The sequence below is a fragment of the Mustelus asterias genome, unplaced genomic scaffold, assembly GCF_964213995.1.
Source record: "Mustelus asterias unplaced genomic scaffold, sMusAst1.hap1.1 HAP1_SCAFFOLD_359, whole genome shotgun sequence".
NCBI classification, from domain to species: domain Eukaryota; kingdom Metazoa; phylum Chordata; class Chondrichthyes; order Carcharhiniformes; family Triakidae; genus Mustelus; species Mustelus asterias.
The window spans coordinates 456,398-471,735 of record NW_027590318.1 but is presented as its reverse complement, the minus strand read 5'-3'; the positions used below and the strand labels follow the sequence as shown (position 1 = coordinate 471,735).

At 42.1% G+C, this 15,338-nt stretch overlaps 1 protein-coding gene across 1 annotated transcript in view; it reads right to left on the bottom strand.

Moving 5' to 3' along the window:
• Positions 1-1,750: 1,750 nt before the first annotated feature.
• LOC144486475 (scavenger receptor cysteine-rich type 1 protein M130-like) overlaps positions 1,751-15,338 on the bottom strand; it is a 37,257-nt gene continuing 23,669 nt past the window's right edge. The window contains exons 6-14 of the mRNA XM_078204517.1: positions 11,764-12,081; positions 11,627-11,683; positions 11,224-11,541; positions 11,038-11,079; positions 10,714-10,830; positions 8,947-9,054; positions 3,805-3,857; positions 3,552-3,642; positions 1,751-1,806 (exon numbers count right to left, since the gene is read on the bottom strand). Of these exons, the coding sequence (XP_078060643.1) occupies positions 1,751-1,806; positions 3,552-3,642; positions 3,805-3,857; positions 8,947-9,054; positions 10,714-10,830; positions 11,038-11,079; positions 11,224-11,541; positions 11,627-11,683; positions 11,764-12,081 (1,160 nt within the window). The remainder of the gene's footprint in view (positions 1,807-3,551; positions 3,643-3,804; positions 3,858-8,946; positions 9,055-10,713; positions 10,831-11,037; positions 11,080-11,223; positions 11,542-11,626; positions 11,684-11,763; positions 12,082-15,338) is intronic.

Genomic DNA, 15,338 nt, shown 5'->3' with positions numbered 1-15,338 from the left:
TCCTTCTCCTTTGGGAGTAGCGATCCAAATGTTTCGCTGAGAGCCTCATTCACTTTCTCCGACTCCACGGATGAACTCCTCCCTTTGTCCTTAAGTGGACCTACCCTGTCGCTGGCTACCCTCTTTCTCATTACCAATCCAGAAAACGCCTTGAGATTTTCCTTAATCCTGTTTGCAAAAGACATTTCATGCCCCCTTTTAACCCTCATACCTCCATATTAATTTTAATTTCTGCTTTGTTAATATTCGTCGATGGCTCTGTCTGTCTTCAGTTTCCTAAAGCTGCCCCCTTTTCTTTTGACTAAGCTCACAATTTTTCTTGTGATTCAAGATCCCCGAATCTTTCAATCCTTCTCTGTCAGGTTCACAGGAACATGCTGATCCTGAACTCTAATCAACTGGCCTTTAAAATGTTCCCCATTAACAGGGGAGACTAGGACGCGGGGGCACAGCCTTAGAATAAAAGGGAGTCACTTTAGAACAGAGATGAGGAGAAATTTCTTCAGCCAGAGAGTGGTGGGTCTGTGGAATTCATTGCCACAGAGGGCTGTGGAGGCCGAGACGTTGAGCGTCTTCAAGACAGAAATTGATAAATTCTTGATTTCTCGAGGAATTAAGGGCTATGGGGAGAGAGCGGGTAAATGGAGTTGAAATCAACCATGATTGAATGGTGGAGTGGACTCGATGGGCCGAATGGCCTTACTTCCGCTCCTATGTCTTATGGTCTTATGGTCTTATGATTTATCCTCAAACAGCCGCCCAAATGAACATTACCCAATTGCTGCTTAATATTGTCGTATCGCCTTTCCACAGGTTAGCGCAGAGGTCTACTCTGTTCCTTATCCATAAGTAACTTAAAACGTAGTGATTATGGTCCCTTCCCGAAATGCTTCCACACTGATACTCGTGTCACCTCGCTGCTCTGATTCACCAATAGTAGATCTGGTACGGCCCATTCCCTATTTGACTGTTCCCATATTGCTTCAAGAAACCTTGCTGGACGCATCAAACAAATATCACCTCTCCTCCACCCCATCCCGCACACACACACACACACAGACACCCCGCGCCCCTTCCATCCATGCACCCAGACATTGTGAGAGCCCATGTCAATACAGGAGACGTTGCCATTAACTACCACAACAACACTGTTTTCTTTCATATTCTCTAAATAATTGCTGCGTTAAAAGAAACTGAAATAATTGCAACATCCAAGTTTTAGATAGAACATAAACAACGACGGAACACACATTCTGACTGAAGTGTTTAGTCAATGTACGTTTATTGATAAAATCCAGCAACGTTGCATATGAATGCATACAGACTAAGGGAACATTCGTTCCTGCATTTGGGACATTTGGCGGCGGCGGACGATGTTAAAATAAATCGCGATACAACAGTTTGGCCAATTGTTTTACAACGTATTTAATGGGGTTTCAAATACAAAGCAGTTGATATTCCTTGATGCCTTTCATTCATACACAAGTTTCGCAGTTTTGTAGTAGAGATAACGTATGCAAACAGAGCAATAGTTTTCATTATTAATATAACCAACTAAATTATTTAAAACTAACGCTGTTTAAAAATTTAATTCAACATCTGCATTACAAAATCTGAAAAAAGGAGAAAATTGAACTGCAGTTATTTCAGCACAAAATATCATGGTAATTAATTGAAATAAAGGTAAATTCGCATCGACACAATCGTAGTCAGCATGTTCATACAGTTCGCTAAGATAATGACAATTTTCTCAGAACGCATCCTGAAGTTCTGTCTTATCTGTTGTGATTAGACGTTGACATTTACCTGGAATGGAGAAAAAAGCGAGAGTAAGGGCGATGTGCATTACCACTCAGTTGGTCGATCTCTCATCTGTCAATTCCCAACTCAATGTTTCTTTATTTTTAAATATGTGGTTGACACGCCAAAGCAATCGCGAGGAAGTCCTACGCTGACAAATGTGAAAGCCATCTTAGCGAGCAGAATTGGCAGTTAAGGCATTATGTCAACGGAACTGAATGTGAAGTACCAGAGAAGTAATTTCAAATAGACCAGAGGAATTATCCTGTAGTTTGCCAGCATCTGACCATTATCTGCCATTCAATCAGCCATCCCATTTAGCAACTGATCTTGTCGTTCTCACTGAATCAAGTTATCCGTTTGTGTAGTGCAAACGGCGTCCCCATGTCCGTTATGTCAAGAGTGATTACATTTCAAACACGAGGTTAAAGCGTGCTTTTGACCTGAGTTGTTCATACGTTGTCTATCTTCATTTTCTTTTGCTCTATAAAAAAAGTTCCAACCGCCACTAGGACATGATAATTCTCATCTTTACTCGTCAATCTGAACCTGTTCACCTCAAATATCTTTGATTAATCAATACATAACTTGTTCGCTCGCATAATTTTAACCTTAGCTAATGGATGGAGTCACATCACAAGCGACAGAAACCACACACGGCACAATCTCATCACCGCCGCATAAACATTGGAAGAGATAATTAAACATTGTTGTTAACCGGTTGGTAATGATCTTTCTTCATTTTCAGGCACAGGGTCGTTGGCCTTCTGCACGGGAATCACACAACTTGTAACTGTCAGGGCGAAAGCACTCTTTCTTACCAAACTAGGAGGATGACAATTGAGTGGGATCTGTGTTGTTATGAGTGCTGTGTTTTGTGATGAGATAAAGAGTATAGTGTTATGATGGGAGTGAAGGAATAATGCAACTCTTATTTTTCTAAACAATTGACTGCCAGACATTTCTCATAACTTACAGAGAAGTGCTTGCAAACAAATGTTTACATAAAGCAGCATAATGGCAAAATCAGGCAGATAGCAAAGTCATTGCATTTTAGAAAGTTATGCCTGGAATTGTGACCTCAAGACACAAAGAGCGGTAGAGTGGCCTTCAGCCACAAATCACGTCGGGATTTCATTGCGGGGTTTCCAAATGGCCAGGATGTACGGGAAGATCTATGGCTGGAAAGGTTTGCAGAGAGCGTGCTTAATTAATGGAGGGGGGGTTAGAAAAAAAATCTGGCTGGTGATGAACTGGGATCGATGATACTCCAGGAACAACAGGAAGATTCGACCTTAAAGTTTTTTTTAAAACAATGAACTCAGGTGTATGGAGAATAAAATGTGATTGCAGGGGCAAAACTGATTCGGAAAGTAACGATCGAAGTTTCCAATGGAATGGCTTTGTTTTCCCCAGCTGAGCCATTTGAGGAGACGGGAAAGGATACAGAAGAGGGCCCACTGATACTTGAAAATATCCATTGCCTTAACAGCAAACAAGAACTACACCATCTCAAATCGTCCCCTGATAAACCTGGTGTTTCATTCTCTTTCTCGGCAATATGTATTCCAATTAAACAGCGGATTTGCTGACTGCCTGCAATTACTGGAATGTAATCAGGCTATGTAACTTACAACCTGTTCTTCACATCTCCAGTAAGATAAGACTGTCTTGTGCTGAATAGTTTATGTTACACAAGATGTATTGGGGATGAGTCTGTTTAAATTGAAAGTGTACCGCAAATATCTTACCATGGACATCGTCTCCAGTACAACTGGCGCTTTGCAACGACACCTTCTGCCCAGCGAACTCAGATATTTTTGGAGGTTGCCTCTCAATTTTCTGGCCGTTGGTTAGAATTGAATTGAAAACAGCCTTTTTACACAGATCACTTTTACTGGGTAAGTGTCAGTGATTGAACTCACCAAGAAGAGAGAGATCGCCGTCAGCAGTCCTTTCTGTGAAGCGGTGATCAGGATCTCTGTTCATCAACAAGTTACCTACCCTTGTCCCATATGCTTCAGTCTCAGCATCATCATAATCGCCCAATACCGGATCTGCAATGAAATAGAGATTTCCATTAAAATTCTTGCTAACACTGCACACACAGAAATGACCATATTTGTGTCAATCTACCCGGGTTTGAGCACAGGAAAATTGATGAACGTTGACCTTATGTGTCGAAAGATGAGAACATCAAGAAAGTTTGCAGCTTGCTAACTGGTGTTCGGATCGTCTCAATTTGGAAGGCACAAGGATCACAATGTAGCAACCATCAAATACGAACAGGCATTTCTTATTTTTTCTGGCAGAAAGTCGAAAATTTTTTTCATTTCCTTTACCGCTGGGTGCAGTCAGTTTGATAATGTGTCAGATGTATATTATTCCAGCATTGTTAAATTTAACCACTACATCACTGCGCGTTCATGGCAGCGCCCTTAGACCGTTTGGTCGTTTTGATGCTGAGTTGATACTATTCGATAGCAGAGAGAGAGTAGTGGGGGGTTTGGGGGGTGAGGGGGGGGGGGGACTTGGAGTTGGGTAAGGGAACAAAATTGACAGTCACAAAATTGAAGTCATACTGACCCTGAAAGCAGGAGGAGCTCCAAGCTGGATTTTCTGATCCCAGATCCGTGCTACCTAAGCTGTGACTGGTGTAATATTCGATCTGATTGAGGGAATCCATGGAAGCAGAAACTGCTGAAGACAAAATGATTTATCATTGGGGAGATAACTTGAAATGTAGGGGCAGAGCGCCCAGTACGTACATCGTTCCTGTGTCACTATACTGGAAATTTAATAGGGCACCTTTCAGTCATAAACTTAAATACACAGAAATACAATAGTTCAAGGAGAATTATCCGCACCTTCTGATCAGAGCAACACTGTCCAAATAAAGCCGTTCCTATTGCAGGCGACATACTGTAAGTGTTAGACCTCTTCCAAACAAAGGGAATGATTGCAGATTATAAAGCATAATGTATGTTTTTCATATAGAGACATTGAGCGGTGTATGCTGATGACGAATCCTCTCAGAGCGAACACCCACCCCCGACCGCACGGAGTTGTTTATAATTGCTAACGTAAGTTCGCCGGCAGTGACTGTGGGAATGAAAACCCAGATACATGCATCATACTATATTTCAGTGCGTTAATGTATTCTTACCTATTCATTCATTCCCAAAATAGAGCGTAAGTGTCTTTGAACTGATATTGCGGCACATAATTGGACAATTAATATTAAATATCAGATTCTGGAATTTCAGAATTTTCAGGTGGATAAGACAAATCGCAGAATAGGTGCTTCCATTATGAACACATTGCAAAGAAACGAAGAGAGTCACGAATGAACACAAATTTTAAGGTTATAATTTATTATTGCCCGAATGTTGAAATCCCCACCCTGGGGGGGAATTCAGTTTCATTGACAAATGTAGGAAGTGCAGGATTAATCCCCATGTTTGTATCATAAATCTCTGTTCTGCATGGATGCTTGTGAAACACAAGGTCCCGCATTCTGCCATTCTGTATATCTATGCAAGACTCGTAGGTAGTGCTTTCTAAACTGTGACCAGAGAGATCATCATAATATCTGCATTAACATTGTATGCTCTTAGCCAGACGGCATTGACAAGTTATTGCGGCCATTTAGGAATTTGTTTATGTTCAAACACTGATGTAACAAACAAAACATGACAGCTGATTTACTCAATTAAATGCGAACAATTAAGTGTGATGGTCTGATTACGTGATGAAACATGATGGAAAACATATTTGCCAAAGCACCAGGAAAATTGCCATGCCCTGCTTCAGTTTGGTTCTGTGGTATATTTCAGTCCAAAATGAGAGGGGAAACATGGACCTCTCATTTGGATTGAAATATACCAACGTATATTTGAACGTTTTGAACGTCTCATCCACTTCTTGCCCTCGGTATGTGGATCTTTCCCTCATAATCGCACTGATAATTTAGCCTTGCTTCTGTAGAATGAGTTGAAACCAGCGCTGCCTAACAGTGCTGGCACCTGAACAAAGGCTGACGCATACATGAGGCATTTTCATGAGGTAATGATGCAATAGCTTATCAAATGGAATTTGAAATGTTGATCAATTTGGTGATCATCTCATCTACCATTTGAGGCATACGTAGTTTTCATTCTCGAAGTCCACTTACTAATCACAATATGTTTGTATTTTGTGTCGTATTTTCTCATTTAGCAGGTGTCCCATTGTATTTTGTCTAATAACCTAAAGATGATTTGTCTGTTGTGCAAGGGACATGTTGCATCACACATTTCAAATATAGTCATTATTAATTATCAGGTAGAATTCAGATATTGCACACTTTTTGCTTTGTATATTTTTAACAGATGTAATGTCGCCACTGTCATGTTTTAGGTCATTGGATAAGCTTTCAGCTTATCTAACTTACGAATATTCTAAATCCTCACAATTAGATAGTGATTGCATTTGTTTTCTAACCTGAACTTCTAGTGCTATGGCCATTTGATCTTTCTCGATTTTGTAGTCTGCTATTTTTTTCTCCGATGTCATAGGCGAGTCGGCACCAGAATGTGGCATCTGGAGGATTTTCACGTTTACTTCATTGCAGTGTTCACTAACTTCTGACAGAAATATCTAAAATATCCGATACAATATGTTGCAATATTATTCTGGTTTGCTATATAATTTAACTTCATTGCCTTCTTCATTGTTTCTCGTGCCTCCTACCATCCTGTTTTCTTTCTTGGTTTCTCCATCTCCAGCTTTCCATGTTCTTCGTGCATTCTTGTTCCTTCAGCTTCAATTCAAACAATGTCTCTTTCGTCCACAATGTGACATTCATACTTGACTTTTTCTTACATATTTGACAGCTTATATATTCGCAGCTCTTTGCGGGACAACATTTCAAATTTTCTGAGGATCGACATAGGGCACCTTCCTAAATATAATGACTTTTTCATTCCTAAGGTATCTATGTTGTCCCTCAGCTGGCTCCTCCCATCTATTATTTTGCCATTCTAGTTGCGATCTAAAAGGCAATTGCATTCAAGTGACTCGGTTCCAGCTGTTGCTTTACCTTTTGATTCCATCTGCTCTGAATCATTCCCCCTTTCTCGATATAGTGGAGATTCCTATTCTTTTGTACTCCCACGCGGATTATATTATTATTTATGCATTGTAAGTACATTTTCCCTTGCTATTTGTTTCCTGCAACAACATTCTATGAATTTAACGGCACTGGAAATAATCTCATGATTATTTTTATATGGATAATTGTATAATTTATCCTAAATTAACTACACATTCTGATAAATATGAGCTGATGTATTGTGGGAGGTCCAACGAAGGTAGCATATACACAATGAACAGTCAGCCACTGGGGATTATTAACGAGCAAAGGGGCATTGGTGTAGAAGTCCATAGTTGCCTAAAGGTGGCAGAACACATCGATATTATCGTGAAGATGATGTACAGAATTATTGCCTTCATTAGCCAGACATGGAATATCGGAACAACGAGTTCTTGGTACAACTTTATAAAACATTGTTTCGGCACAGATGAAGGATTGTGTGCAGTTTGATTGTCTGCCTTTCAGTCGGACATGATTGCACGAATAGGTGTGCTGATGAGATTCACAAGGAAGGAACGTTTCAGTTGTGAGGAGAGACTCGATAAGATGTGTGTGTTTTCCCTGGAGCATAGGAGACTGAGAGAAAATCTGATAGAGGAGCACAAACTTATGAGAGGCATAGATCGGGTAGAACACAGTAATGATCCTCCATAGCTGAGCTGACGATGGCCACGGGGCAGAGATTTAAGGTGAAGAGTTAGTGATTTGGAGGAAATCTGAGGAAATATGTTTTGCTGAAAGAGTGGTGGAAATATGGAACAAATGTCGAAGAGGTGGTGGAGGCAAGTGTTCTCGCAACATCTAAGAAGCATTTGACCGAGCTCTTAAATCGCCAAGGCATAGTGGGTTATGGGCCAAGTGTTGGAAAATGGAATTAATATGCTTTAGTATTTGCCATTTGGCATACATACGGTGGCTCGATGGGCCTGTTTCTGTGCTGTATGGTTCTATATGTTCCTCAATAGAACTTCTTTTGTTTGTTGTTCCGTAGCAGCCAGCTTCCCGCCCCCTCCAGCACACTCCCCCCACGACACCACCCCCCCTCGCCCCTCCCCCCCTCCTCGCTTACCCCTTTCATCCCACCACACCCCTCCCCCCTCCTCGCCACCCCACCCCACAGGCACACACACACATTCCGCCATGGGAGTGACTGAATTATGTTATAGTCAATAAAGTTACTCTTCACAGCTCAGACACCTGAAGTAGTCAGTATGCTGCTGAGTGAGAAATAGGAAAAGGGATTCCTTATCGTTGTCTACAACCAAACTATCAGAAGGATGTGGAGACTTTGGAGAGGGTACAGAAAAGATTTACAGGATGTTTCCTGGTATGGAGAGCATTAGCTGTGAGGAGAGGATGGAGACACTTGGTTTGTTCTCAATGGAACGACGGAGGTTGAGGGGCGACCTGATAGAAGTGTACAATATTATGAGAGGCATGGACAGAGTGGATAGTCAGAAGCATTTTCTCAGGGTTGAAGAGTCATTTACTTGAGGGAACAGTTTAAGGTGCAAGGGGCAACATTTAAAGAAGATATTCGAGGCAGATCTTTTACACAGAGGGTGGTGGGTGCCTGGAACTCGTTGCTGGGGGAGGGAGTGTAATTGGATACTGTCGTGACTTTTAAGGTGTATCTTGACACATACATGAATAGTATGGGAATAAAGAGATATGGTCCCCGGAATTTCAGGGGCTTTTAGTAAAGACGGGCAGCATGGTGGGTGCAGGCTTGGAGGGCCGAATGGCCTGTTCCTGTGCTATAATGTTCTTTGTTCTTTGTTTTTTGTTCAAATAAGACAGGAAGGAGCAGGGGCAATCTTCCCAAACCCATCACTTCTCTCTGCACTCATCTTCATGGAGACGCTCAATGTGAAAGTATTCCATCACAAGAGCATACTGATTATACTGCTGATCATGTCATTTCGGTGAATTTTCAATTGGAAATGGGAATTTCAGTGGAAAGGGCATTCCTTCAGTGAACGTTCGCGATCAGCCAGAATGTGTATAAATACCTGAGCCACAAGTTTCATCGAAAATCTTGCCAGATGGAATACTCTCAATTTCTTCATAAATTCCTTGATACGAGCCAGCAGGTGGACCACTGGCGCCAGTGACGGCATCTGTTTCAGGAAGCAAAGAGTGAATTGATTTTCAGTACATTCCCCCGGGTTTACATCTGAGGTTGTGCTTAATTGCGCCTTAACTTAATAGAGGAGCAGTTCCTGTTTATCTTGAAATAGGGTCAGTGTGTCAGCCTCTGGCTCTTTGCTGTAAAATATATTTCCTAATTGAAGTTATTTGCCTTTGCCTCTGATTTATGTATTTCCTGAAAGTTGCTGCCTTATATATTTATGATTCATAATTAAGATGGAGCTTAAGTTGCAATGCTATTCATGGAGCAATATTGAAGAAGGACCTGCAATTCATTAAGAAAATCAACACTGATTCAGAAATAATTCTTCACTGGTGAATGCAACACGCCTGAAATTGACAAAGGAATATTTTGTTGAACCACTTCCCACTGTGAGTTTCTGAGAAATGAAAGTGACATTTGTTCTATGAAAAATAAAGATAATGTGCAGTTTGACCAGTCCCATTGTCTAATAAGTGAGAAAAATTGTCTGTACAGAACGCCCCCCCCCGCCTCTCCCCCCTCCCCGCGCCCCCCCCCCCCCCCCGCCCCCCACAAACTATCCTAACTTGGACATCAGCTCCTCAAGTGTTCCGTTGAGCAAAGAACATTAATTATTTTCACATATATTGATATTTATTGATACCATTTCTAAATTTCGATTTTTTTTCATGGTTTAGTTATAATCATAAACCATGTTCCATCATCGATTTAAACTCTGGAAACTTCTGAAGTTTTGCTCCATTTAGTTTGAGGTTCAGGCGCGCCTCATGCTCCGGACATTATCATTCTCCCAGAATTTACAAGCCAGATTCCGGAGGGATTTTACACTTTACTGAGTCTGCTTAGGAGAAATGTAGTGCAGGACGGGTTCTCATGTGTAACAGGAGTAAAGAAAACCGAGGAAAACAGTGATTTGACAAAGCCAGTCAGCTTGAATAAGGAGGAGACTATTTGTATGTAATAGGTATATTTTTTAAATGTGTTTGCATGTGTATGTGCTTGTGCGAAGTGATTGCGTATGACACCGGCTGAACTCTGCGGACTGTATCAGTTTTGACGGGCGAATGAGGACAAAACTGTTCTTTGTTTTATCTCGTCAGTTTGAAAAATGATCAGTTTATCCATATTCAGGGTGGTTTTTAATATTATATATTAGTTGAATTGGAATGTTTTGTATATTATTGCGCGTTAGGAATGAGAAGAAGAAGAAGAATGGAACCCGAGTGGGAAAGGATGAGTGACATGTGAATTTTTAATTGAAGCAAATGTGATTCATCGGTACAACAAGTAACTTATTTTGTATCGAGTACACTGTGTGATCTTGGAGAACGAATATGAAGTTTGCAACTAATTTACATTTCCATAATTGCATTGAGGAAGAGGCATATCGTCTAAGAACGTTAGGCCTGTTTCCTCTACATATGCTGCTCTCTGTGCTGATGTGTTCCAGTTTTTTTTGTTCTTTGTCTTCATCGTAATCAACAACTGCATTGAACATTTAAAAAAAGGAAGTTAGTAGATTAACATGTATTTCTCACGTTGTCAACTCAGACTCTCTGGAAAAGTGTAATAAATGCAGACTGTCCGGGATGTGAAATATGATGACTGGTCCAGTGTTAGATCAGAGGTAAGATATGAAACTCACCTTTCCTTTTTAGAGTTCTCTGTATGACAGCCATTAGTGCTGATAGCTCACAGATTAACAAAACTCCGAGTGTAATGCAGATGACAACAGGTATGGGAGTCTTCTCAATTCCCTGTGCTTAAGCGGAAAATCACAGAGGGATTTAAGAAATAGACACAACGATTGCATTTCTCAAACAAAAGTAAATCACTGATGAAAACACTAATATTTTCTTTTAAATTTACAATGCCAAGAGAATGTCAATAACATGAGTATCGCTAGTGCGAGCACTGTGAAGAACAGGAATAATATTCAAGATATTGTAAAGATTTTAAGGAACATTACCTGCAGTTGAGGATGGGGAATCTGTCAGTGCGGCCTCGGGTCCTGTGGAAGGCATTGCATATTAAGTCATGAGATTGATACCTTAGAGTTTATCTTAAGACACGGAACTGCTGACACTCATTTATGAAAAAACTCTGCCTCCTTCTAACCGAACAAAACAAACTCATCACGTGTCTGGACCCTTACCGGAGCAGATCACACTGGCATCTTCTTTATGATTACAATCTGATTGTGCGGACGATGATGTAGGACAGTCAGAGAGAAAGTATTCCATTCCAGTACACTTCACCTCTTCTAGCCAGATATCACCTTCACCCTGAGTGAAATAGGCCCCTCCTGGGGCAAATAGAGCGGAACCACAACCCGACTGACGACAAACGACATTGGCATCTTCAATATCCCATGGGTCATCACATACTGTGCCCCAGAGGTGATTGCACAATATCTCTACTCTCCCTGAACAGTTGTTGTCTCCTCCAACCAAGCGCACAGGTAGTCCCAAATCTGGAAATAGAAACTATTATTGACATCTCCATTCCTAAAGCCACGAATACCTCAAATGTTCAGTGTAATGAAGAAATGCAAACACCTGATTTGCGAACGCATTCCGGTGGCCTGTCGACTTCCTCTTTACCCACGATGGATTCTGTTAGCAGGAGGAAAATATAATTGAATTGGGCACCAATGTCTGAAAAGGCTACATGATTTATACGTGTGCTGGCTTACCTGAGCAGACAACACCCGCATCTTCCGAGTGCTGACAGTTGTGTTTACCCCAAGGGTCTGTCTGACACTGCCAAAGCGTTCTCTCATTTAAATTACACTCAATATTATCAAGCCATATGGGTCCGGTTCCTGGCCCGAACAACTGAGCGTCATAATTAATGTAAGAAAAGGCGCCGCAGTGTAGCTGTTTACAAATCACTTCTGCATCATGGTTATCCAGTTTGTCCGAGCACACTGTTCCCCAGGTGCCATTGTAGAACACTTCCACTCTCCCCTCACAGCGATGCTTTCCATTCACCAACCGTAACTCTTTGTACTCTGTCAATGAAATTAGAAATGTGCAATGGTTCATTCGTAAGCTCGCTGCATGATCGATGAGCAGGTCATAAATAATAAAAATACGAAGTTCACTGCCTATTGGTCATTGTTTCGGTGGGTAAAGATGTAAATAAAATCTACTCTAAAGTAAGTGATTATCTCACTCTTGCCAGTTGTTATTGGATCATTTGAAGAAGTTACAGATGTTTTCAACGAATTCTCAACCAGAATGGATTTCGACAAGGGATTCCACAACGTATCTCGCCAAGATTAAAGCCCGAAGGTAAAGGCCCACCGTTTTGGAGGCAGTAACTCGGCATTGATAGAGAATTAGCTAATGGGCAGGAATCAGCGAGCAGGGAGATGGGGTTCTTTTTCATTTTGGCGACCAGTATCCAGTGGGGTTTCGGAAGGAACAGTGCTGGGACAGCAGATACTTGTAACATATTTTAATGATTTGCAGGAAGGAAACGATTGCACTTTAGCCGAATTTACAGGCAACACAGAAAAGAACGTGGGCAGGCATGTTGCGACAGGGACGAAAACAGTTTACAATGAGAGCCTGGTAGGTTACGTAAGTGGCCAAATAATTATCAAATTAAGTATCTGTGGGAAACCGTGAAGTTGTTCATTTTGGATGGGAGAGCACAGAACAAAATAATACTTAAAGGGTGAAAATCCTCAGAAAGCTGCAACACAGATGGACTTGGGACTCCATGTGCAAAAGCACAGAAAGCTAGTACAAAGATGTAGTAGGTATTCTGGAAGGCTTATTCAAAGAGCAAAGAAAATTACAGCACAGGAACAGGCACTCTGCCCTCCAAGCCTGCACCGAACATGCAGCCTGATTGAACTAAAGCCCCCTACCCTTCCGGGGACCATATCTCTCTATTCACATCCTCTTCATGTATATGTCAAGACGCTCCTTAAATGTCGCTATCGTATCTGCTTCCAATACCTCTGCAGACAACGAGTTCAGACACCCACCTCCCTCTGAGTGAAAAACTTGCATCGTAATCTCCATTCAACATTCCCCCGCATCTTAAACCTATGCCACCGAGTAATTAACTCTTTCACCCTGAGAAAAAGCTTGTGACTCTACACTCTGTCCACGCCCCTGATAATCTTGGAGACTTCTACCAGGTCGCCCGACAACCTCCGTCGTTCCGGTTACAACAAACTGAGTTTCTCCAACCTCTTCTCATACCTAATACCTTCATGCAAGGCAACATCCAGGTAATTCTTTTGTCCAAAGCCTCCTCATTCTACTGGAAGTGTGGCGACCAGAATTGAACACTATATTCCAAATGCAGCCGAACTAAGATCATATAAACCTGCAACATGACTTGCCAATCTTTAAAGTCAATGCCCCGGCTGATGAAGGCAAGCATGCTGTGTCCCTTCTTGGCTACCTTCTCCACCTGCGTTGCTACCTTCGATGGCTTGTGCACCTGTACACCCATATCCCTCTGCCTATCAATAATCTTAAGGATTCTGCCATTTACTGTATATTTCCTATCTGTATTAGAACTTCCAAAATGCATTACCTCATATTTGTCCGGATAAAGCTCCATCTGCCATTTCCCCGTCCAAGTCTCCAACTGATCTGTATCCTGCTGTATCCTCTGATGGTCCTCATGTTTGTGAGGATGAGAGTGTGATGCAGGCTGATAGGCTGGAGGAGTTAGATGTTCTGAGGGAAGATGTATTAGCAATTTTGAAAAACCTGAGTGTCGATAAGTCCCCTGGGCCAGATGGGATATATCCTCGGATTCTTTGGGAGGCAAGGGATGAGATTGCAGAGACTTTGGCTTAGATTTGTGGGTCCTCACTGTCCACGGGGATAGTTCCAGAGGAGTGGAAAGTGGCGAATGTTTTTCCTCTGTTTAAGAAAGGAAATAGGAATGACCCTGGTAATTATAGACCGGTTAGTCTTAATTCGGTGGTCGGTAAGTTAATGGAAAAGGTCCTGAGCGGTAGGGTTTATGACCATTTGGAAAGATGCAGCTTAATCCCGGAAAGTCAACACAGATTCGTGAAGGTGAAGTCTTGCCTCACAAATTTGATTGACTTCTTTGAGAAGGTAACGAAGTGTGTAGATGAAGGTAGAGCAGTTGATGTCTTTTACATGGATTTTAGTAAGGCGTTTGATAAGGTTCCACATGGTCGGCTCATGAAGAAAGTAAGGAGGTGTGGGATAGAGGGAAAGTTGGCCGATTGGATAAGTAACTGGCTATCTCATAGAAGACAGAGCGGGGTGGCGGATGGAAAATTTTCAGACTGGAGACCAGTTACCAGCGGTGTTCCACAGGGATCAGTGCTGGGTCCTCTGCTATTTGTGATTTTTATCAATGACTTGGAGGAGGGGGCTGAAGGGTGGGTCAGTAAATTTGCTGATGACACCAAGATTGCTGGAGTCGTGGATGAGGTGGAGGGCTGTTGTGGGCTGCAAAGAGACATTGATAGGATGCAGAGCTGGGCCGAAAAATGGCAGATGGAGTTTAACCCTGATAAGTGCGAGGTCATTCATTTTGGCAGGACAAATTTGAATGCGGATTACAGGGTCAACGGTAGGGTTCTGAGGAATGTAGAGGAACAGAGAGATCTTGGGGTACATATCCACTGACCTCTGAAGGTTGCCACTCAAGGGGAGAGTGCCGTGAAGAAGGCCTATAGTGTGTTAGCGTTTATTAACAAGGGGTTTGAGTTTAAGAGCCGTGGGGTTATGCTGCAACTGTACAGGACGTTAGTGAGACCACATTTGAAATATTGTGTGCAGTTCTATTCACCTTACTATCAGAAGGACGTGGGAGCATTGGAAAGAGTGCAGAGGAGATTTACCAGGATGCTGCCTGGTTTGGAGGCTAGGTCTTACGAGGAAAGGTTGAGGGAGCTAGGGCTTTTCTCTTTAGAGCGGCGGAGGATGAGAGGCGACTTAATAGAGGTTTATAAGATGATGAGGGGGATAAAGAGGATGTTCAGAGATTATTTCATCGGGTGCATGTAGCTGTTACTAGAGGCATAACTATAAGGTTCATGGTGGGAGATTTAAGATGGATGTCCGAGGTAGGTTCTTTACTCAGAGAGTTGTTGGGGTGTGGACTGGACTACCTGCTGTGGTAGTGGAGTCGGGCACTTTAGGAACTTTCAAGCGGTTATTGGGTAGGCACATGGAGCACACCAGTATGATAAGAAGTGGGATTGCTTGATCTTTGTTTCGGACAAAGCTCGGCACAACATCGAGGGCCGAAGGGCCT